The sequence below is a fragment of the Catharus ustulatus genome, chromosome 15 (assembly GCF_009819885.2).
Source record: "Catharus ustulatus isolate bCatUst1 chromosome 15, bCatUst1.pri.v2, whole genome shotgun sequence".
In the NCBI taxonomy this organism is placed as follows: Eukaryota; Metazoa; Chordata; class Aves; order Passeriformes; family Turdidae; genus Catharus; species Catharus ustulatus.
In genome coordinates, this window is record NC_046235.1 from 15,270,800 (window position 1) to 15,295,463 (window position 24,664).

The following is a 24,664-nucleotide window of genomic DNA, read 5'->3' on the forward strand; positions in this document are numbered from 1 at the left end:
GCAAGGCATTAAGCTCTGATTTGGATGTGAACCGAGCAGACAAAATCCCAGATTCATCTTCATCCTCCATTCCAGCATTTAGCTAATTGAGAAACAGAGCTGGACATAAAATTAGAAACTGGACCTTTCTTCCAAGGGATTTTCAAGTGATTTGGCCTGATATTTAGCCTGATATTTGCTGTTTGGTGTAAATTCTTACATGTCAGCTGGGACATGCAGAGGGCTGCACTAAAACCTGAGTTAGGGATCTTCTGAATGGTGGGCGGTGCCTGGCCTTCAAAATCCAAAACACATTTGGGCTGAGTGTGTACAACAAGCCTCTTTCTGTGGTTTGCTAATATATTCTAGGCATTCTTGTGTGATACAGCATCATTTCACACTCTTCAGACTGCCAGGTTACTTTCTTTTTTTAAAAGTGACATTTTATAAGGAGATGTCATTAATCTGAGTCACTAGTTTATTTTTGCATGCTTGAGCTCTGGTTTGTGGTTAGGGAAATGGTGACAATCAGTCATAAATTTGACTTTGACTCTGTGTGAAGAGGACCATTAGAAGAGGAATGAAGAAAAATCCCACCAACTGAAGGTAATGACAGCTTTCAGTGAGAACAGAACCCTTAAGGTACCTATGTTTTAAAAAACGACCAGTGACTTTGCATGCCTCAATTCTGGGCATCCAGATGCTGCTTAATAAGCCTTGGTTTGCAAAAAGAGGGTGCCTACTCATTTTTTAAAAATGAGTCAGAGCTCCAAAATAAGCACTCAGAACCAGAGACTTCCAAAATCAATAACAAACTTAAAAAGCAAAATAACAAACTGTGTCACAGAATTTGATTCAGCAGCAGAAAAAAAAAAAAATACACAAAAAACCACCAAACCAAAAAATCATCCTCTGTTTTTGTGCTGTACAAAGGTAAAAAAAAAAAAAAAAAAAAAAAGATGTTTCACTGTTTCAGTTCTTCATCTTTTCTTAATATAAAAGAAAAAGAAGTTGCTTCCAGCTGACTCTGTACAGCTGCAGGAATGTTCTTGGCAGGAAAATGTTTGAAGGAATAGTTCATTTTAAGCAAATATTGTGGAATATTTATAAGAAACTAATTTTGTCTTCACAATCATGTATTTGCCTGCAACTCAGCTCTCAGAATCTCAGCACACCAACAGGAGAGAGAAACAAGGAAAGGTTTCTTATCAGCAGCACAAATGTGGAATATTTGTGACCATGTAGGGACCCAGAACTGGGGTTTTTGGAGGTGAAAGCCCCAAATTGCAGCTCTGTGAGTGTGTGCATTGCACAAAGAGGCAGCAGAGCCTGTCTGGCACACAGAGTGTTTGCTGGGAGGGTCTGAGCACATCCAGCATGTGCACACGACAGAGCAGCGCTGTTTGTTTGGCGGTTACGAAAGTCCCTTGGAAAAAAAAAAAGGCATTAGATGGCCCATTCTGCTGTACTCTAAAAATACCAAGGGCTTTTAAAGCCATTTTTGTAAAGTAATATGGGAGGTAAGGATTAATTGAACCTACTGGCTTAGGGTATCTGCATTTCTGCTCGAAATTAATGTGACAAATTAAGTTTTTATTTAGTTCTCCCTGGCTGAGAAAGGTTGCAATTATGTTAGAGTGTTTACAGCTAAAATATATGTTTAAATAATAAATATGTGTTTCAGAAACCATTTTAAACCTCCTTTTTTAACACAGTCAACTCCATTTCAAGCATATAAATATTTCAATTACAAAACTTGAATACACGTAAAATAAATTAAAAATATATTATTTACATTTCAAATTATTTATAACATGCTGCTTGACAGCAACAAATTCACTCTTAAAAGGAAGTTGTTTTTTTTCTTTTGGCTCTTAACTTTATTTCTGAATTAGGGTAGGATTTATATTTTAAATATCCATGCGGCTCAGGTATTTACATGGATTTTGCTATAATGAAGTCTGAGTAATATAGGACCTTTATGATAATTATCTTCACAGCACCTCTCTGAAGAAGGTGACTAATCTTATTACTGTTTTAGAGAAAGGGAATTGAACTTTAAGTAGATTATGTGATTTGCCCAAGGTCCCATGCAAAGTCTGTAGCAAAATGATGCTTAATTTCAATATTAGACTTCATCCCCCAAACCACCTGCAATTATAGCTGAAACTGAAGCTGGAAAAATCCACATGAAAATGCTCTGCAAGACTCATTCTTCTTCTTTAGTCTCTACCTATCTGGATTTGTTTGGGATTTTCTGAAGCCCAGTTTAAATTATGTTTTCTTTGGGTCCATGAAACAACAGGATGAACTTTAAAATTTGTCCAGAATTCAATGACAAAGTAACCTGGCCAAGTTTGCTCATAACTGGGCCTTACTGGCAACTTGGGATGAGCCTGCTCCAGTTTTGTAATGGACTCAGATTCAGAGGATTGACAGCTCAATTTTATACTCTATTAAAGTAAAACAAAAATATTCTTCTTGGGTACTGAAAATGCCTTAGACATTTTTAGAAACGGGAAGGCAAATGAAAGAACTTATTTTGTACTGCATAGGTGGCTTGTATGTGTAATTTGAATTATTTATAGATCACTATTATTTAGGGATCACTCAGACAGCTCATGCATTTGTGCACTTGTTTACCATGTTTGTCTGCTTCTTTTAGAAAGAATGTTCTTTTCTCCTATATGATTTTTGACTGCTCTCATTGGTTATGGAATGAGAAGCAGTTCTCTAAGGGAGAGGCAGTGAAAGAGTTTTCCTCAACACCAGCTTGCATTGCAGCATTCCCAGACAACAGGCTGGCTTCAGTCTGGACCCCCTCTAACATTATTAATTCCATGACAAGGCCCTGAAACCATCAGCAACAATGTTTTGACCAGCTCTCAGTCTCCTGAGATTAGCAATTGACAATTAATGGCATCCACTAATAAATAGAATCAAGATTTATAATGAAAGATCCAATTCTGCAGCACCAAAATCGGAGCACTTTCCTCCCAGCCCCTTCACCTTTCCCTGCTAAACGTCTGCAGCCATAAAGGCTTCAATACCAACACACAAAATGCTTACACTGGGCCCAGGGGGCACTTTCATGATCACATAAGGGCTTCAGAATAGGGCTCATTTACTATCTCTCCTTTTCTGGAATGCCCTTTCATCCACACTTGTCCTCAAGTGGAGGGATGAGAGAGAGAGAGAGAGAGCAGTGAAGGACATTAGAGAATACTCTTCACATGGAAAAAATGCTGCCATATGTGCAATGGAATCAGTAGGGGGAATGTGCTGGATATAAATTAAGCTGTAGTGTTGATTTAAGATTTAAAGGATGTAAGGTAAAGCATCAGAAGATTCTCTTGCCATTGGGAAGCGCTGATATTTCAGACATGCACAGATATTTCAGGGAGGTTGGGGGGTTTTGTCAGTTTTAAAATAACCAAAATGACAATTTCTTATTAAACCTCAAAAATGCTTTTGGAAGGCCCTAAGTTCAAAACATAAACCTTTCCTTGGAGCTGTCTCCCTGTGCCAGTGAGGAAACTCTGCCATGATTTCTACAACCCTGGCCATGGCCATTGGGCTGATGCTGCCTGAGTTTTAACTTTTCCACAGGTTTTTGGGGAAATATCAGGCACCACAACGATGTGCTGGGAAAAGGCTCGATTTAAGGAGCTGGGAGGAATAACAACAGCAAAAAAATGGATAAGAAACAAGGAAAGGGCTCCTGTGAAACTACAGGAGCTCCTGCTAGGTATGAGAGTCCACTGTGGATACAATGCAGTGCATTTGGTTTCTGCTATGAAAATGATATTTACACCAAGCATCCCAACTTCAGGGATCTGCTGTTCAGAGGGGCTGAATTTCTTCATTCTGAGATGCAGCTACCAGCAGCCAGTTCCCCTGGAAAGTGGGATCACCTAAATGGTTGTTTCCTGTGGGCCCTCAGCTATTGTAGTGCTAAAGGCAGAATTATTCACACACATTTATCCTCCCATTTACTTGGAATAAAACCCACTGAGCTCAATTCTGGGCCAGCAAGAGGAGATGCAAATCCCCCTGGCTATAATGGATTCCTGGCACAGGTAAATTTGACTAATTATTTTCATAAAACTGAGTGAGGCGAGGATTAGTGTGCCGACATTTGTTGCTGATTTAGCATCTGGCCCAGAGAAAGGACAGGCTGGCTACAAGGAGACAAAGCTATTAGACATGAGCGTTCAGACAACACCTACCTCACTCCAAACCAGCATGGTGCCGAATATGACCTGTAACCCATCAAAGAAATTGTCTCCTATGATGATGACAGTGGCACCTCCTGTAGTCCATCCTTCACTTGGACTGATGGCTTTGATACATGGTGTAGCTGCTTTTCAACACACATGAAAAAGAGAAGTATTCTGCTGTTAGAACTGGATTTTAATGATAGAAGACGTGAGAAAAATAAAATAAAAGGAGCTTTCATTTCCCCCCCTTACTAACACAAAGATTTCAGCAATCACATTTTTGTAGCACATAGGCATGACCTCAAACTCTGTCTTTGGAAGCATTCTTTTCCTTAATTAATTTATGTTTGGTTTTATTATCTGCATTGAAAAAATATTTTTTTTTAATCCTACATGAACAAAAAAATCACAGCATGATGGGTAGAGACCAATTGGAAATCAGGACACATCCCTTTTTTTTATTGTATATTAAATGTGCAAGACCTAAGTTAATAAAACAATCTCCAGTAAGCTTGCTTTATTATCCATCAGAACCCAAACTCACCAAGGAAACTCCCATAAATATTATGGAAAATATTGGCAAAATAAAAAAGGGTGTAACCCTCAGCATTTCTCTCTTCTGCAATCAGATCCAGGTTGTTCAGTATTAAACCATCCTGCCTGATTAATGCTTTGGCTACTACAAAAAAAACCAACACCCCACAACCAAAAGCCACAGCAGCCATCCAGTCATTCCAGTTGTATTGCATCTGCAGGATAAACAAGATAAACATTTTGCCATATCCATGGAGTCTCACAGCCACTTTCTTGGCATTGTGTCTACTCAGAGCCTCTGAGAGGATATTGAAAACTCAAGTGCTGCTCAAATCTAGGACTAAGAGCTTCTGGTGTAAGACTTTGTAAAAGAAGAAGCTCAAATATTGGTGGGCTGGGGCAGGATAAACATTCACATATTGATTCTCCTCCTCTGCAGCACTGGGAAACCTTGGAATTTAACTGAGCTGAAGCAGCAGAAATAACATTACTGTAAAAACAGGCAGAAAGCCCTGGGTAACTCTCTGCTGTGGAGTCTCAGGGTGGTCACACAGGTTGATGGAAAGAAGCAGCTTCACCCATGATGCCACCAACTTTTCCTTGCTGATACAGCATGAGGTGAGAATATGGCATTGGTAACATTAGATAACGTTTTAAATAAAGCAGGTACCTCAACAATTTCATTAGTCATGGAAAACAGGTTCAAGGAGCAGCATAACTCCACCAGCCAACCTCAGTGTTGGAAAGAATGATCCTTCCCTGTGGATATGAAGCCAGAGGGAAGAGGCTGCATTGCAAACTCAGGATTGGCTGCCACTGCCCATTTTAGGTTTGGTGGCATTTGGCTGTGAGTTTCTACTTGATGGAAAGGCTGATTGAGCTGTTAATTTGGTTTGTAACTTTAATTATTTGATGATGTACTCAAGGAAGAGCACTCAGGCACGTCCTCAGGTAAGGATTTACTGGGAAGATGGGGATATTAAAGCCCCTCCATGTGTTAACACCATCCAGGATAAAACCCTTGCCCTCATGAGTTACTCAACGTGGCAGTGTAGTGAGTTAATGAGGCACAGCCCCTGTCCTAAATTCTTCTAATTGCAAAGACAGAAAATTAATTCATTCACAGAAGCCTAATTCAAAATGTTGCAGACATCAAGTGCTGAAGAGACCTGGTGCATCTTTATGATTCCTTAGAGAAGTTCTGGTGGGTTTTAGCTCATGGCCAGAGTCAGGGTGGGCAGGGTGGGCAGGGTGGGCAGGAGGGAGCTGGGGAGGGAGCAGCTGAGTCACCCTGAGCAGAGTTTCTGTGAGCTCTGCCCCACACTCACACCCCTGGTGGTGGCAGGCACGGATGGGCAGCAAACAGACCCCAGCCCTACCTACAAAAGGCTGCAAGTGTCAGGCACAAACTTTTCCACTACTTAAGCTGATGGGGATGCCAGCTCCAGAGAAAAACACAAACAGGCAGAAAAAAAAATTCTTTTTTTTTTTAGGCATGCTTGGCAGAGTACAGCCATTAACTTTTACATGAGCTAACAAAAGAAACATCCTGACATTACCGTCACGAAAACGTAGCGCACACACAGAAGTAACTTCAATATGTTTAATTTGGATTCAAGTTACTTGCATAAAACTGTGCAGAAAAACCACTGAGATGTCCAAAAGCAAATGCTTTCCCTTCAGCCAAGCTCACAGCAACAGATTTACAGTGAAAGCAGCTTTTCAAAATACCATCTAGCCCTTTCACAGAATCGAACTTTTTCATAAATAAAAATTAAAATCACTCCCAAATTACACCCTTTCCAGTATTCCCAGTTGATTGTGGACACATACCCCCCACAATAAAACCCAGAGATAATCAGTTTCCCATGTGTCAGAGAATGAGCTACTTTTCTTAAAGACTACAAGCAACATTTCTTTTCCTAAATACCATTGAATAAAAACTATTTGAGACCATAAGCCATTAACAGAGAACATATGCAGGCTTTGCTGAAAGGGTTGTCAGGCACTGGAAGAGGCTGCCCAGGGAAGTGGTTGAGTCACCATCCCTGGAGGTATTTAAAAGCCATGTAGATGTGGCACTTGGGGACATGGTCTAGTGGTGGGCTTGGCAGTGCTGGGTTTACAGTTGGACTCAATCTTAGAGGTTTTTTTCCAACATAAATGACTCTACAATTGAAAATTATAGATTCAAGTAATCTTTAAAATGAATGCAAGATACTCTTGTGCAGTTACAGGACCCCACAAAAAAGTTCTTGCTCTTACGTTGTGATGTTCTTCATGTTCCCTGTGTTTCACTCAGAGCTTCAAGTCACTGCCCTGTCTGTGCTGCCTCATGTATTTGATTCTAATGTTTTATAAATGCATTTTCATATCAAACACGTGCCAAGTCCCATCCATGGCAGCCAGGGGGACTGAGGGAGGTGCTCAGGGCTCTGTGCTGAGCTGGGCTCTGAGCTCTTCACTGGGACACTCACTGTGACCAACAGCACATGTCATTTCATTTTAAAATGTAGAAATTGTGCTGAATCAGGGTCTCATCAAACCTGCTGGTGATAGCCCAGGACATCTTCTCTGAGGATAAAAAGTCAGGACTTGGTGGTCTAATAAACAGGGCAGGGTGGTCTAATGAACACTCTGTGGGCACAGCCTGAGATGGAGCACTGTGCATTCCCAAAATATTTCTGGGCATTATTTTCCCATGACACAAAAACTGGAGAGACTCCCCAGCTTTCCCCACACAACTTCTCTTATTTTAAAGTGCAAGTGTCTGTGGAGGCTGGAAGGGCTGCAGGAGGTGCTGCCAGCCAGGGCAGTGGCCCTGAAGGGCTGCATCCAAGGCAGACGTGCTGGGGGAGGCATCCAGACTGCTACCTGTTTTTGAGGGCACAAAACATGTTTATACAATGACATATTTGCAATAACCAGTGTCACTCAGGACACTGGTGTGTCTAAAACTTTGCCCTTCTCAGGCCCTGTGCTTGGAGCACCATGAGGATGGAATTGGGTCCCATTTGCAGCATCACCACAGGTAACACTGAGAGGGGGCAAGGCAATGACCTCAGCTCTATTTATGCCCCTGGTACAAATGTCTGGCCAGCTCAGGCCTTCAGCTCCTCATACTTCTGCTCTTAATCACTTGGCAACTTTCAAAGCACTGTCTGGAAGGTGTTTACTTCAGTGCAACCCTAGAAAAACAGATCTTGATTTTTCTACTTTTTTTTTTTTTTTTGGTCAGAGGACAAACCAAAATACAGAACTTTTTTTTTTTTTCCCTAGAATGTGAAGTTCCAGAACCTCTATCTGGAATTAACTATAACACTTTTCAATACCTCCAAGAAAAACAAAATGTTTTGTTTCAAAATATTATCACTTCTCATGCCCTTCTGTAACCCCAAAGCAACATTTCTAAAATGGTGTTTTTAAAACACATAGAAAAAAAGGTTACATAAAATTTATTTTTTCTGTAGAAAATGAATTTTTAGTGAAAGTCTGAAGCTTCACTGATAACAAAATACAGTGAAGAACTTTAGACCAGTCCTAGTCAAGGCAGTGAAGTGTACATGATTGATAACATGAACAGACTTTAAGTCCAGGGAAGAATTATTATAACACAAAAAACCTAATTGCTCATTCCTACATATATGAACTTTTCTGTTGCTGTTGAATAAACAGCTGGAAGCCAACAACAATAAGAACCAAAAGAGTTTGGTAGCCCAGCTCTCAGACAGGATTTTCATACTCTTTGGTGTGAGTGTGCCACAATTTATTTTTTTTTTCAGAACAGCTGGGCTGAGGGAAAACCAAACATCCCCCTCCAGCTGCAGCTCCTGGCTGAAGGGGATGTGGCCACATCCTCCACCTGCTGAAATGGCACTGATGAGCATTAATGGTTATGAGCATTAATGGTTATGAGCATTAATGAGCTGCTCTCCTTTCCCCAATACCAGGGCTGGTCAGAGCCCACCTCTGTCACGTCCCATGGTGCTGCTCAGGGGCAAGTTCAGACAGAGATGTCAGAGGCAGCTCTGCAATCCCAAACTCACTGAGACCAATGGGAATCCTGCCACTGACTTCAAAGCTAAGGGCTCCATCGATAAATGTTAAGGATTTATGAGCAAAAACCTTAAAGACTCCAAGGAAAACAACATTCTTATGAAATCTTCATTTTTCTCAAAGTACACATTGTTAAAATCCTATCACCTCCCGTACAAAGGATGGCAGGAACCAACTCCAGCACATGGGGAGCAAAAAAAAGGAAAAGTTTTTTGTTGTGTGCTGGTGTGTTCCTGTGTTCCCACACTTCCCAGCTACTGATATACAGGGATTTTTCTTCCCTCAAACTGTGACAATAAAATGATTACCCCGCCACAGTTTAGCATAATGGTTCAGAAATGCTCATGGCATATTGCAGAGTTAAAGTGGAAATTATTAGGTAGCTCTTCTTTGTTATAATAATGATCACTCCACAAATAAAAGCTCTTCTCCCAAAGGTACTGCAAGGCACAAAATGCTAATTCTGAAGATTATGTGTGCGCTTTTATTAAATATTACTCTGCCCTGTCTGTTTGAGGGCTTCACTGCTCTGATTGTTTTATGAGTGCCATGTTAATGTCAGCCCCATCTTGCTAGCAGCAGGCACACATTTTAGCTTTTGTATGAGAGTTGATCAAAGGCCACGTGCTGAGGGAATTGCTGAGAAAACACGGACAAGCGATAAAAATCTAACAGATTAATTGGTTTAAATTTCATTTCAGGGCGTTGAACTTTGGCTCAGGACACAAGTACTACACTACCAGTCAGGGCCTAATTACCACATTTCCAATTTGCCTCTGAACAATGCTTGGCAGGGAGAATAATAACAGTGCTAATAATACTAATAACAATAATAATAACAACAACTAAACAACAGCAATAACGTCTCCTCTTAGCTTCTTGTACACATTTAACAACTAACTTTGTGTGCAGGCAATTGCAGTAGGAAATTCCTGTCCCCCACACCACCACCCACCTGCCTCCTGAGCATTTCTACCTGCCCCAAGCAGCACCTGATGACAGAAGAAATAACAGACGCCCTCAGGAGCATCTGAATTTACAGAATCAATAATCTACCAACTCCAGCCCCTCACAAACCCACACTGGACGTTTCATACTCTTAATTAGGGACCTGCATTTCTAAACAGAGATAGCTTTTTATCCTCCAACAGAAATGATCTGTTCCACTGATAGAAAACAGAGGCCGGAGGGAAAAAAACATATTTACCACAAAGTTTATGGGTGGCCTTGGAATAAGGGTTAATTGAGCTTGGAGGTAAATGTTCACTGAGGTGAATTAGTGGGATGCACAGCTATCAGCAGGGCTCTGGGACTGCTCCTATTTAGCTTCTGAAATGTATTTGCTCTATGATTAATATCCAGTTTGTGCTGGTGACTGTAAGAATGACCTCGCCTGCAGTTTTTATCATGAAGTGTGGTTTCATCCTCTATTATTCCATAGATGAGGCTCTGACAACAGTTGCTGCATCACAACAGGAGTTTAAATGATAGGGCACATGCTTTTATTTTTCTTCTCTCTAAGAGTATTGTGACACGCAAGGAGAGTTGCATAAAGGCAGTTAAAACTGGGAATTAAGAGGAACAAGGAATTTATGTCTCATCTTAGAGGAAGTACTGAAAATATCTGGAATTTAATTCAATTTTCTTTTTTTTTTCCTTGGGTAAAACCTAATTCCAGGCTAAATAAATAAATGAGCCACAGATTAACCCACAGTTTATGGGTCTGATCCTGCAACCCGTTAAATGCTTTCACCAAACGACTGATTTTTCAGAATATCCACACAAATCAGTTTTAAGCATTCAAAACCATAACTTATGGAAGTTGTGATTCAACAAACCACTCCAGTAAGTGCCTAAAAACCCAGATGAAGAAGTTGCAGGATAAGGAACTCGATTTTTTAAGATAGTTGGGCAGTGCCCTGTGAAAAGCTCCCAAGGGCTGGGCAGCGGATGCAGAACTGGGGGCTTCCCATTTCACAGCAGCCAATGCCAACACCTTGGCCTCAGGACTCAGCACTAATTCTGGGATTTTTTCCAATGTATAAGAATAATCCAGATTTTTGTGAGGAGTTGAGCTGGGCTGTTTTGTTGAAGAGGGGGGGATTGTTTGGGTTTGGGGTGGTTTTGCCTAAATAATAGCCTCATTCCTGAGATGCAAGATTTGTCAGGCTGCTCACTTCTCTGAGCATGCTGAAAGGGTGAACCCTAGAAATTCTGTCTGCCCAGGCAGTGCTGCCAGCCCAGCCTGGTTTGAGGGGCTGCATCCAGCACAGGCAGCTCATGAAACCAGCCTGGATGGGGAAAAGTCCTCAGGACCAGCCCAAAGGGTTAGTCATGGACACTTCAGGGAATGTGGCAGAGCTTTTATGTATTTTACTGGAGCATTAAATCTTCACTCTTAAGCTAAACAATGTGTTTGCTGCTTATCTCGGTGAAGTGATGATCTTCCTGCCTTCCTTTGGCGGACCGAGCCGGCTCTGTCTCCCATTCTCTCCTGACAATGAGCAGCTGCTGTGCAGGAAACAGGGCAGCAGAGGTTTCCCTCTGGAGCAGATAACTCACGCAGCTTTGTGCGACACAGGCACGAGGAGGTGATGCCCTGCTGCCCCTTCCCAGCCCTCTCCTGCGCTCCTCAATATTTGGGGGGTTTTGCGTACGCGAGCCGTAAAGATTCCAGCGCCCTGCCAAAAATGGCAACCTCCTCCTGGTCCTTCGTGACATCTGCACTGGGTGAAATCACTGAACCAAAAATACTCGAGCAGTGCAATCCCTCCAGCTTGGGGGAAGGGAGGGAAGGGAAGGAAGGTTGCATTTATTTCTGTTTGCCAATAGTGAAATGAGAGGGCTCGGCTGGGATTTTCTGCCGAACATTTTGGATGCACAGCTCCCATTAATGGGAAATGAAAATGTAAATTACCTGGGATAATATTCCACCTACAATCAATACTTAAGCCTGTGTTTCTCTTTTATCCTTGCTGATGCCTCAGCTAGCAAAGTTACATTTCATGGAGTCCTCTGTGTTTCTCTTTCCTTAATGATTTCCAAAGCTCTCAGTTGTTGATCAGTGCCTGAAAAATGACTGCATGGAAAAAGGAGGCAATCCAGAATAATGAGAGACCTGTTACAAAAAAAACCTGCTCTGTATTTTACTTACAACATTTCCATAAAATAGTAATTTAGTTATCTCTGTATGATTGCAAGAAATGTATTTTCATTCATTCTCTAAGCCCCTTCACATCACAGAGAAAGTTCTGGGAGTTTCCTTGCTTATTTGGGTTATTTTTTTTGTTTTACTTTAGGACCTACCTCCTACTTTCCAAAAATTAATAAAACAGTCAGAGTCCCTAGTATCTCCCTGCAAGTCAGTAAAACTTGACCTCCAAAGAAATGTCTGTCATGTTTGTTTGGCAAATAATAAATTCCCCAAGAAAAATGCAATGTTAAAAACCCACTTAAAATTATGTTAAGTTAAATATATAGGTTCAGTGTAAACATTAATATATATATAAATAATATGTGTATTATTCTTCTTGAAAAATATAGCTGCACTCTCTCTAAATATATATGTATATATATACTTCAAGAAGCCTAACAACTTTATTGTCTTTTTTTTTTGATGTGCTACTCTGATTTTTTTATTCCTAGGAAATTCTGAGCTGGCTTTAAGCTCTAATTTTTGCATTCATTATTTTTGCCCCAGAATTGCAGGACTTTCATTTTGAGCTGGCCATGAAGAAACTGCTGTGGGTGGCTTTGGCCAAACGTTGCTCCCTGCCTAAACCAGTGCAGCCCCTCAGCTGCAGCAGTCCTTGCTCTTGAGCAGCTCAGGTGCACAGGGATGCACAGAGTGCACCAGCAGCAAAGCCAAGAATATTGCACAGGCCCTTTCAAATATTGGCATCACCTCCAGCTCCACAACTGGGGACACATCTGCTCAAACCCCTACAGTGACTGCTCTGCTCCCCTAGGGATGCACAAACATATTTTGAGATAAATGTTTTACCATGAGCCCCCAAATCATTGCACCTCTATTCCTTCACTCCTTCCTCCAGCCCATGGTGCCACTTGCAGAGGCACAGGAGCAGTGTGTGAAAGCCAAAGGCAATAAACACCATGTAGGGGACTGAGGTGTGACACAGGGATGGAATTGCTGTATCTGAGTATGGGCTCTAAAATGTTGTTAATAAAGCAGTGAAAAAAAATTGTATCTGCCTTTCTCATTTCAATTTCAATGGCTTTCCACCATCGACTTCCCTGATGAAGTTATGGAGCCCAGCTAAGTCACTATGATTATTTTAAACAATAGGCATTTCCAGAAAGGAGACTGCATCTGGTTAAGTGCACTGAAGTTTAAAAATAGTTGTACTGATGCAATTTCTGGGTGAGGATGGAGGCAACCTTGCAAATGGAAGCCCAAAATGTGTACTATAAATCAGCCCTCAAAGTTTGTCAAAACAAACTTCACTGTATAGTCTGCACACTCCAAAATATACTTAATTTAACTGACTGGTCCTTCATGATCCAACAAAGAATTTTATGTTTGCTAAATGTTAACTCTGTGCTTAACTGCTTTGCTGAACCCCAAGCTAACAGAAGGGCAGGTGGGTACAATTTCGAGATTCCTTTTTGTTTTACCACCAACCCTGGTCCTGTTTCCTCATTTTCATTGTCCATCAGTACCTTAACAAAACAGTAAATCCCTCACAGTAAATCTCCCTAGAGTCAGAACACAGGACAAGATAAAATCCTGTAAGATGCAACAGGCTCAGCATCCAGAGCACAACAGGGCTGAGCCTTGATGCTCCAACACCCACTGGTACATTATGACCACACTGGCAGGGTTTAATAAGTGATATACAGAAACTATTCTAGGTGAAATATTGAGTTCAGTCTGAATCTAAATTCTCACAAACTAAATACTAGCATCAATTAAATTTTTATGACATTTTTCACTATCACAAAGAAAAAAACCAGAAGCCCACATCCCTCAAATTAACCACCCCTCGCTACATTACATAGCATAACCATCAGAAATTCACCTGAGATGGGTTCTGCAGGAAATAAAGAATTTATTTTCCTGATAAAAACAAGATACAACTAATACTAATTTTTAGCTGGGCTCTCTTTGTTCAGCAGAATTGAGAAAGTCTGCCCACAACAGAGAGCTTGCAGTAATCGTCTTTCAGAAACAAGAACAACCCGTGCAGAAACACAAAGCAGTTCTGCCAGGGACAGGGAGTGCCTGTAATCCAGTTTCTTCAAGGGAAATTCAAGTACCCTCAGAGTTCTTATTCCTCATCTGATTTCTCTCACAAATCACAGGCTCTCTAATGCAATTTTCTGGAGTCTGAGAATCATAAAGTCAAATATGAACAAGTCTCGTGGAAAATCTGTGACGCTAATCTTGGCCTACGTTGTACTTTTAACAGGCACTGAATTTGTGCACCGGATTATCCAGATGGCCATACAGGAATCACCCTGATAGGATTAAACCTTTGTGCTGAACTCTGCTCCATCTGTTCTGGGAGCTTTGCCTATCACTATCAGAATATGAATGCTCAGCCTGTGTCCAACACCACGACTGCAAGCACCCGTTTACCACACACACACACACATGTACATGTGCACACACAGCTCCCCAAGAGCTTGATTAGTAATGTGAGATGAAGTTACCCCGAAGTTTACAACTAAAGGAACATATTGGTTTTATTACTCGTTTGAAGAACAAAGTGCGCTGTATCTAAATTCAAACAAAAGAGTATTTTTGTTGTTGTTCTGGGACTTGTTCAATTCATTAAACCATAATACTGCCATAAATTTCTAGATGAAGGCATGACTAAACATAAAGCAGCAAGGCTCTTCATCTTTGAAATCTATTAGTGTATGAGGATGTATGACACAGTCGCACTTTGAAGATGTCATGGTTAAATATTTCAGATTAAAAAACAGCCAGCAACAAAACACATGTGTGCACACAGCACCGGTAGCTGCTCTTTGCAGCTCGATCTAGTCACAGCCCAAGAATAAAAAAGTAATAATCAGTCCCAGTAAAAGAAAAGCTTATTCCCATTAATGTTTCTTTCTGCTTTTATTATCTATTAATGACAGTCTGCTGCATTCATTGTTGCAGCCTGCCAGATGCAGCAAAGATCCATATTCATCATGTGCAGAAATTGTTCTCGGGCTGTCTCTGGCAGGTTACACAGAGCTGCCAACACTGAGACCAAGGTCCGATGCACGGCCTTGGGTTTCCAGGCCCTGGGCGAAGGGGGAAAGATGGGAATCTGGCTCCTCTGCAGGAAAAGCACCCCAGTGATCAGAGGGTTTAACTAAATTTCTGTACTGGTCAGAAATATACTGAAAACTAATGAATATCTGGGATGGAAAGGGTGGACACGCAAATTAATTAAAAATACTGTTCTATTACTATTATTATTACTACTACTATTATTAATAATAATAATAATAATAACAGTAATAATAATATTTTTATTATTGTTATTCAATTCAGCAATGCAATATAATCCTGAGCCCCTGTTTGTGATGGCAGTGGGACAGAGATGGAGGCAACATGACCTGTGCTGCATTTCAAGCAGCAGCCGTGGCTGTGCTGCACACACTGAGACCCCCTTGTCTCTGCTGTGCTGTGTCTCTCAGACTGTTCCTTCCTCTGTTCTTTGTGCCGCTCCAAGTGCAGGGTCAGGCACCCCCTCCCAGTCATTTAGGCTTTACTTGCAAAAACATAAGCATAAAATTATATTTATAGTTCATAGTATCTGTCCAGCAATGACACCACATAAAACCAGCACGCTGAAAATCTGAGTGAATACTTTGGACTCGAGCCTACACATGCTTAGAGAAGTTGTTCTTTCAATGTCTCTGATAAAGTCATGCTAGGTTTTTATTTATTTATTTAGGGCCACATTCAGACCACCTACCTCAGGCTTTGCAGCCTGTCAAACGTCAGACTCCAGCTCTGGCTGGGTGAGTCAGCCTGCCTAAATTAGGATCCTCTTTCCTCTATACAATAAGCAGGAATGGGAAGACACCTCTGCAAGCCTGGAGACCCAGGGAGTTCCGTGCTGGCTCAGGAAAATACCAAGGGATCTCGGCAAGACGATATCATAGGTAGGGAGCAGCCAGAAGCAACCTCATAAAAAATATTTGGCAGCTGATATTGAGCAGGCACCTGACTCTGGGCTTTCCTGCAGGCACCTCTGCTCAGGCTCAGGGCTGCAGGGGGAGGCAGCACTCACCGTCACCTTTCAGGGCTGCAATCCCAGGAAAAGAGTAATTTTCCCCAAAGGGCCCCTAATCACAGTAGCTTTACCTTTCAGTGTCTTAGGGAGCCAAACATGGTCAGAAATATTTTTTTCACCCCCTCTTCTTCTCTTTAAAGAGCCCAGGGAGTTGAGCGATGCCCTCACCTGAACGTGCTGCAGGGAAGTGCTGTGACCTCAAACCCCAAGCCATGAACTAATGCTGTGGCTGGAAAGATGAGCAGTGCTATGGTCAGGCAGAATTTGCTGCGAGGGCTGGCCTTCCCTCTGGGCATGGATCAGGTAACACCAAACCTATGAATTCCATATGCAAGCCCAAGATTTCAGGGAACAGCAACACGAGCTGTCTGTTCAGCCTCCAGCACTCTGCTGCCATTTCACAACTCAGGAGGGACCTCTGTGGGAAAAGCACTTTGCTTTTTCATGGGATAGATACAGAACCTCTGAGAAAGCTGCTACAAAACCATAATGATATGGTATTAACCAAATATAATTAATTCTGAACCTGCTTATGCTCCCAGTGCTGACAGGCACTTCAAGGGTAGTTCAGCAAACAGCACACAGGTTGCTGCTGCACCTGGGAGCAGATTTTTGGAAGCATTCACCAATCCAGTAAGCAACTAATAGAATTTTCAAAGTACCCCACAGACAGATAGAAATTCTGTAGCCAGAGTTTTAAGAATCCTACTAAACACCTATACCTGCAGCTTTAGGCACTTTGGTGCTTTACAAGTTTGGCTTTAGATCCAAGAATTAAAAAAAAAATAATAATAAAATTGCTCTGAGATACCTACACTCTTGGATGACCACTTGTCTCACAAAAAATGGATCAGAGATTCAGAAAATCCTAAACATCCACATGATGAAGGGTGGTATCTCATTAAGTGTTTCACTGTGGCCATTGCACCTTAACTTGCACATCTGAATGTTTGAATTACTTTTGAGAAATAACCTTAAACTTCTAAATTTCAGACAAGGTTTTCATGAAACTTTATTCTTGATCTTTTTAATAAACTTCCTAAGCCCATTCACTTTGCTCAGTGAGGTCATAAACCAGCACTGCTTATATTACAGTCACTTTCACACTAAGGATTTGTTTTGTCACAAAGAGAACTATAAATTCATGGAATGAAGGTGGAAAGCAGAAAGGACTAATTGTGACACACAAAGCTTTCTGGTTATGCTCAGCAAACAGTTTGGGCTAAAATGTTAAAAACCACTTTATGAAGTTGTACTACTGGCTTTAATGAAAGCACACTTTTTTCAATGCCATAGGCTCCCAAAAATCTTGTATTCTGGATTTGGGCCAAACACAAAGCCTTTCTTCATTCCAATATTAATTATTAGTAGCTTATTTTTATTCTTTACTACTGAACATTAATAACTTTCAAATAGCAAACCAGATTAGAATAACCACTCCAAACATCCTACCCTGGTGGGCTCCATTTTCTGCATCAGTATTCTGGTTTGTGCTATTAACTCATTTCCTTGGATGTGGAGGAGCCTTGTCAAATACTCATTTTTCTGGGGAAACACTTGGCAGACAGAGACTTGACTGCTCACTCCAGTCCTCTCTTAGTGACAAGATGAGTTCATTATTTGTGAAGTTTTCTAAACTGAATATTCTAAATGACAGTTTTGTGGAATATTTTCACCTAACCAAACCTTTAATCCTGAGATTGTTATCACTGAGTGCATTCAGAGCTTTGGAGATAAGTTTCATGGGAGCAAAGACCTTTTATAACCACTGATTGCTTTGGGGTATTTAAATACTGGGGAGCTCAACATGAAACATTTGGAAGTGTCCTGACACCTGCAAACTGCTGTGAACACCATTCTTTGAAAATCATGGCATCTTATAACATCCAGATGAATTCTCAAAAAAATCACTAATTCTTGACCTTCAACTTCCAAACCTCAGTTCACAAAATTATTTTCCTTCAAAATATGCCCAAACCAGCAGGGGAACAGATTAAAAAATTATATTTTCCCACCATAACTCCAATAAGGTTATCCTACAAATAAAAAGCCAAATTAAAGGAATTTGTTCAGGAATAATACAATAACACAATGTTTTGTCATTTGCTGGTGTGTTCATTTTAGAAGGTTGGAAAAACACCTGGCAGAACTTCAGTGCCACACAGGAGTGTCTCCCAAACATTTCTCCAATTCTAAAGTCATCCTTCTCCCCTATAATATATTTGTGACATGGTGGCCACAAAGCAAATCAAAATGTAATGAATACTCATCATCTATGAATATTATTTCCTAAATGAGTGCTGCTGAATGCTCCCCTGTTCTGGCACCTGTGAAGTTTCTGCCAAACAGGGGAGTTCAGCTTTTTCTGCTTGCATGGCTGTATTGTAGTTCCTCTGAGGTCTGGAGAGAAATCTCAAACCTTCAGCAAATGCTTGGTCAAGCTCTCTAAATAAGTCAACGCTTAGTGTGGATGGAGAATTTCCATATGAACTTTCCTCCCTTATGGGTCTGCTGTAACAAAACAGTTTTTTCTGTGCAAATCTGTATAAAAATTCAACAGCAGTTTTCCCCAGGTTTTCTTCTTTTTGCAATTTTGGGAGCACAGTTCTGAAAGTTCCTCAGAGAAATTCACAAAATGCTCTAGGTACTATTTTTCCATGAATTCATTACATCCTCATAACAATAGAGGGTAATAACATACCACAGCTTGACACCGCTTAGATATTTGTGGGGAAGGGCTGTTTGGGGGCATTCCATTAATTAATTTATTTATTTGAAAAACATAAATGGCAGCTGCTCATGGGTAGAAATGGACACATCTCGTCTTTGTAAAATCAAGGTGTTTCCCATTCCCAATTTTCCTTTCTCAATTCAACGTGACCCTAAATCCCTGATAAGTGACTTTCAAGAGGAAATCCTTTCTACCTGTGGTAATTGGAGTATTCAAATTTGCCTTTTCAGAAGATATTTCCACGGATATTATGTAACAGCAATCCTTTCATTAATGACTAGAGTACCTCAAATGGTATCTCCTAAGTCTCAGCACAAGTATGTTACACAATAATGTTTAAAAACCGAAAAAACACCACAAACCCAAACCTCCAACTTCATGCAATAGCTACACTCCAATGTCAGAACTGAAATTCTGGAATCTCCTCGCCTAAACCAGCCATTAAAAATCCATTTTCATTGTTTAAATCTTGTTTTCATTTAGCCTCAGACTAAAAATAAATTTTGAAAGATCAGAATTGCTGAAGCCAGATATTCCAAGCTTTTGAGTACCTCTCCATAATGGATGATTTATGACCCAGACAAGTAGAAACAAAAGATTTTCTGCTTTTTGTTTGGCATGACTGGCTGTGAGAAGGGCAGCTCCACCTACCCACCCACCCAGTTCTTGTGCAATTCTCAGTCATATCCAAGGAGGAGTAAGGGATCTGGGCTGCAAGCAGCCACTCTGCTCTGGTGAGGATTAAAAAAAAAAGACATCAGCAAAATCCAGTGGGGCACAATTTAGCTAACTCAGTTTTGGAGCTGTACAAATCCTAGCTCTGCCATGTTCTGCTGATCTGATGGATCCCAAGATTTCATTCCTGAAGAGACCATTCTGCACAGCTCCCATCAGAGACCCTCATCCTCAACCATGTCAGGAATCACTCAAACCTTAACCTCTCCCTGACCTGCCATACATTTTTTGGGAAAATACCATGTCCTTACTAACATTTCCAACAGAGAACCTGACACAGTATGGAAGCTTATTTCACTGCCTCCCAGAGTTAAAATCTTGTTAAGATCACCAACAGCCTTTATCTATCAATTCTCTCAAGTAAAGCATCTTATCTCTCTGGCCATGTTTTGTCTCTTTGGAGGGACAGATGCTCCAACTCCACCCAAGTTCACATTCTGAACTAATTCAGCCCTGGTGTTCTCACTTGTATTAGAAGTTTCATCTGATTATAAGAAAAATAATTTGTTTTGAGGGTAACAAAGCACTGGACCAAGTTGCCCAGAGAGGTTGGGGAGATACTCTCTGGAGATATTCAAAACTTGACTGGATGGGATCATATGCAACCTGCTCTAGGCAGACCTGTTTTAGCAGGGGGTTGGACTGGATGATCTCTAGAAGTCCTTTCCAGCCCCAACCATTCCCTCATTTTGTGAAACAGAAGAAGTCCACAGGGCAGCGAAAAGGTTAATATTATACACTCAGTGAGGTCAAGCTCCAAGAACACATAACAAGCCATTATGTTAAAAATTGCCTGAATTTATGAGTCACTGCATTTATGAAGGAACCGATATGAAAAAGACAACTTGGCAAAAATAAAGAAAATTATTTCCAGCTTGAAGTTTTGCAATCCTTCAGTATATCAAGGCTCACTTACTGTTATTACTATCCATGTTGTGCAATGTTCTGAAAGTCACATTTTTTTCCCCTGTGTATGCATAGAGATGTCCAACAACCCAAGGTATTCTTCCCTCATAGAAAATAAATTAGAAAGCAGACATAACTCAGAATAACATACAAGATCCCCTCAAGTAGAGTGGTAGAATCCTAATATTTTTTTCAATATTTCCCTTCTAAATAATAAATCAAGCCCACTGCATTTCTCTATATGGAATGATATGATGCAGAAAAAGATTGTGTGTTTATATTTTTCATATAAGCACAAAAACATTCTTAAGCTTAGCACTAAACTATAACAGGTGCTTCCACCCATGGATGAAACAAGTCAAACTTTTATGTTTCTTTGTTTAAACCTGCAGTTTTTAAATGCAATAGTCCCTAACTTTGATGAACAACCTGAATCTATACCAACTAAGGGTAAAATATATCAAGTATTGAAGATTAATCAGTCTCAACTTGCTAAAATTTTTGCTTCAGTCAATATTCTGTCTTGGAGTGATAATTTCATCAACTGGCACAGACATAGACACCACCAAAAAACTGAGGTATAAAATGGTTAAAATGAAGCTGATAGGGTCATCCTCTTCACAACTCTACACACTGCCCAAAATTTAGTGGTTAAAGTTGTGCCAGGGACACTTAGGGCACAAGAAGAAGGTCACTAAATCAGATTTCTGAGCATCTTTCAGGAATCACCCACCACGTGCAACTGAAGTCATGGTATTCAATGTCTGTCCTCAACAATTCTGTTACAGGCAGACTAGAAATGAGACCTAAGGGCAGTCAGTCTCAAAGCTTTATTTTAAAGATTATCCTCTCAAAATAGTTTATAATGTGGGGGCAATATTTCTTTTTTTTTAATAATCCAAACAGAAAATACCTAATTCACTAAGGCAATCATTTTTGCTTTCAAATCTGAGGACTCAGTGTAAAATCTGTGATTGTGCAGTAACTGTGAGCTCTTACATGGCCCAGGATGGGCAGGACTGGCAAGAAAAGCTCTTTAAGTGCCCATTGCTGACAAGAGGATCCACTTGTCATGTCCAGCTGAGGCACAGCCACTACTGCTTTTTATTTCTTGTAGGAGGTTTTGCACCTGCAGACAAACAGTTGGAGACACTCATTGCTGTCATGAGCTAAAACAAAATTGTAAAAGCTTGGCTGCCTCAGGTACCACAATAGAGTGATCAAATAACCCAGCCATGCACTGTCCTTTCCACTTTAAGGCAACCAGTAATAATGGTTTTGCTCCATAATGATTTATTTTAGATATAAACACACAGAGATTTATGTGCATTTCATATTAAAATGACAGCAGGACGTTGCTTTGGAAATCTTGGTTATCTCCACTTCCACCTGCAAATTCTGACATCACATCTTATAATTTGTGTCTGTTTCTACCCTGCATCTTTCATCTGCTGCTGTTGTTGAGCTGACTCAGAACCAAACCGTCAGCAAAGCTCACCATCACCTCATTCTTCTGTGCTCTCCCATGGAGGAGAAAGGAAAAGGAAAAAAAGAAATAAAACTGTCCCTTTAAAAACCCAGGCATTTAAGCTGCTTGTCAGTCATCTTCCTGACAAGGCCACTTGAATGTATTCAGGAATATTTGCATAAATGCTCGCAGTGAGTTCACCGTGGCAGCTAGTGCTAATGGTACATAAAGTAATTTAGTCACTTCTCTTAGGCATCCTGTCAGGGTGATAAGCACCCCCTCTTTGCCTTGTTGCATATTAGATCATTAGATAATAAAGTGTTAGAGCATGCAAACTGACAGGGTCTCAGGGACTATCATTTTTCGAGGGCATTGCATTCTGCCAGTGAGGAAAAATAATAGAGAAACTGATGCTGCAATTGGCTTTACACTCTTGTAAAGACATTCAAAAGATTTGGGAAGAAAAAAGGATTTTTACTTTGCAATGATATGAGAGTTTTAACTGGAAACTTTGCAGTGGATTTATTGCTGGTAAACTTGAAAAAAGTTGTTGCAAGCCCTGCCAGAACTCTCCCCTTCCAGAAGTTCATCACTTAAATTTCATTGGGAAGATTTTGCTTTTAAAATTGACACCCTGGGATGAACTACAAGCTGAAATAAATCCTACTGGCTGGGGCCTGTTGGCTCTTGCCTATACATCTTACTATATATATATAATTTGGAAAGGTCAACCACACCGGCTTTCTGGTTTACCATAAATATAAAACCAGTGAGGATCCAACTATTTGTGAATGAAAAAGTGATAATTATTGAAAACCACAGATTACTGTGGCTTACCCTATTTATACCACACAGAGATGGATGAAATAATAATTGGTCTCTGCCAACTATTACTTTTAAAAGATAGATATGTTTTTTGAAAGATGAGCTGCTTAACCCACTGGCTTCAAGCATGGGGATACAAAACCAGGATTTGGGGTCCTGGCTAAATTCAGAGAAAGGAACTACAAAAAAAACCCTTCCTTTTACTGAGTGAAAAGTCTGACAAGCAAGATATAAATAAAAATGTGTTGGATGTCCCAAAAATAATCCAGGCTACTGCTAATGAGATGGTGAAACCCAAATGTGGAGACACCAGGCTCCTGGGTGGCTCGGGAGCTGCAGATTTCTTTCCAGCTTTTTGGCCCTCAAAGTGTCTTTTAGGTGTCACAAAAACTGTAACTCCGTGTTTCAGAGCAGCAAATACAAGTTTGTAAGGAAAAATAAGCTGGGTATTGTCTAAGTAAACTCGACAACCAGCACACCTTTCCCCAGCCCTCACAGTCAGGCATTCATCTCTATTGCCATCAGATATTTGTGTTAAGAAGTTAAATTTCTGGGAAAGTCCCCAGGAATACATTTGGTCAAGGGTATATTATAGTCAGATCCCAGATTTTACAAACCTGTGATGAGGAGCTGCTCACCAGAGCAATGAACCAGAGACAAACCACGACTACGTTCACTGCCTATGGATACAGCTCAGGTCAATCTGTCCTTCCCCTGAGGGAGGCAGAAAAACTGGGAAGAGGAGAGGCAAACAAAATGCCTCTGGTATTATCCAAAATAAAAATTTCAAAAACTGGACAAAAATAATGCATTTTGTGACTTGAACTGAAAGCAAAATTTAATTTCAGTGGAGGAAATTGTCATCTGTTCCAATGGGTCTTGTCCAAAATTCAGTAGCATTAAGGATTTTCCTTTCTTTTTATTTATTTAGTTAAGTGTTTTAGATACCTAATAACATCATAACAACAGCTACTGGATTTTAAATTTTTTTTTCCTGTTTCTTGGACTCACATATTCAGGGAATTCCTGGAGAGCTGGACTGAAGGACTTAGGTTAAAAGGAAAGGCTCCACGAAGCTTTGGGAAGAGAGTAATTTTGTAGTGTGAAGGTTGTTATTCAAAAGTAAGAATTTACTAGCAGTTGCTTTATGAGGTTGCTTGAGAGGTGCCTGAGAAAGCAGATTAGCAAAATCACCTTTCCCCCAAAATGTACACATGGAGATATTTTGCAGATGTTGACTTTTAATATCAGCACAGTAACTCAGGTGTGTGCAGCTACGTAAGCAGAGAATTATCTTTTTTTTTTTGTTGTCGCTTTTTGGCAACAGAATGCCTCAGGTTGTAGGAGTGGGAACGACAGCTGTGGTAAAATGAGACACCACCGTGCATGAGAATAAGGGCATTTATGTAAGAGAAATCAAGCACTGCCTCGACCAAAGGCATGCACTGAGAAGACTGCAATGGTGAAAAAAAAAAAGAAAAAAAAAGGCAACTACTTTAGTAGGAATATAAGAAAAAAAATAGGAGTGTTTTTTTAAGACTAAAATTAGTGGAAAGACTACAAAGTTGAACAGAAAGAAGTTTCCCTTTGTAATGCCTTCTGCTAATTAATAAAGACAGAGTTCATACATTCCTTATAAATTTCAGTAAAAATTATGACAGTGGTTTGTTTATTAAATTAGGTTGTTGGCAGGATGAAAAAAAAATTCTATAACATGAATTATGGCTGAAAATGGCTCGTAGCCTACATAAAAAGTTAGAGCTAAATAAATACAGATGTAAGTTATGTTTATATAATGAGAAACGCTGCTGAGCTAAGAATTTTAGGGTAGTAAGTGTGAACTACAGACCCGATTCTGCAAACACTTATCAATACCCTCAGCTTCTCTGACACAAGAAGCCTCATTGATCCCAACAGGACCATATGTGAGCATAATCTTAAATATATGCAT

The 24,664-nt window shown here is 40.4% G+C and overlaps 1 protein-coding gene across 8 annotated transcripts in view; it reads right to left on the reverse strand.

Moving 5' to 3' along the window:
• EBF1 (EBF transcription factor 1) overlaps nt 1-24,664 on the reverse strand; it is a 267,950-nt gene that overhangs the window by 63,158 nt on the left and 180,128 nt on the right. For 4 of the 8 annotated variants that reach the window (XM_033073409.2, XM_033073405.2, XM_033073413.2 and 1 more), the window contains exon 9: nt 4,209-4,339. In XM_033073409.2, coding sequence (XP_032929300.1) covers nt 4,209-4,339 — 131 coding nt within the window. Of the gene's footprint in view, nt 1-4,208; nt 4,343-24,664 lie in introns of all 8 variants that reach the window. The other 4 variants (XM_033073406.2, XM_033073404.2, XM_033073412.2 and 1 more) reach the window with 1 other exon arrangement.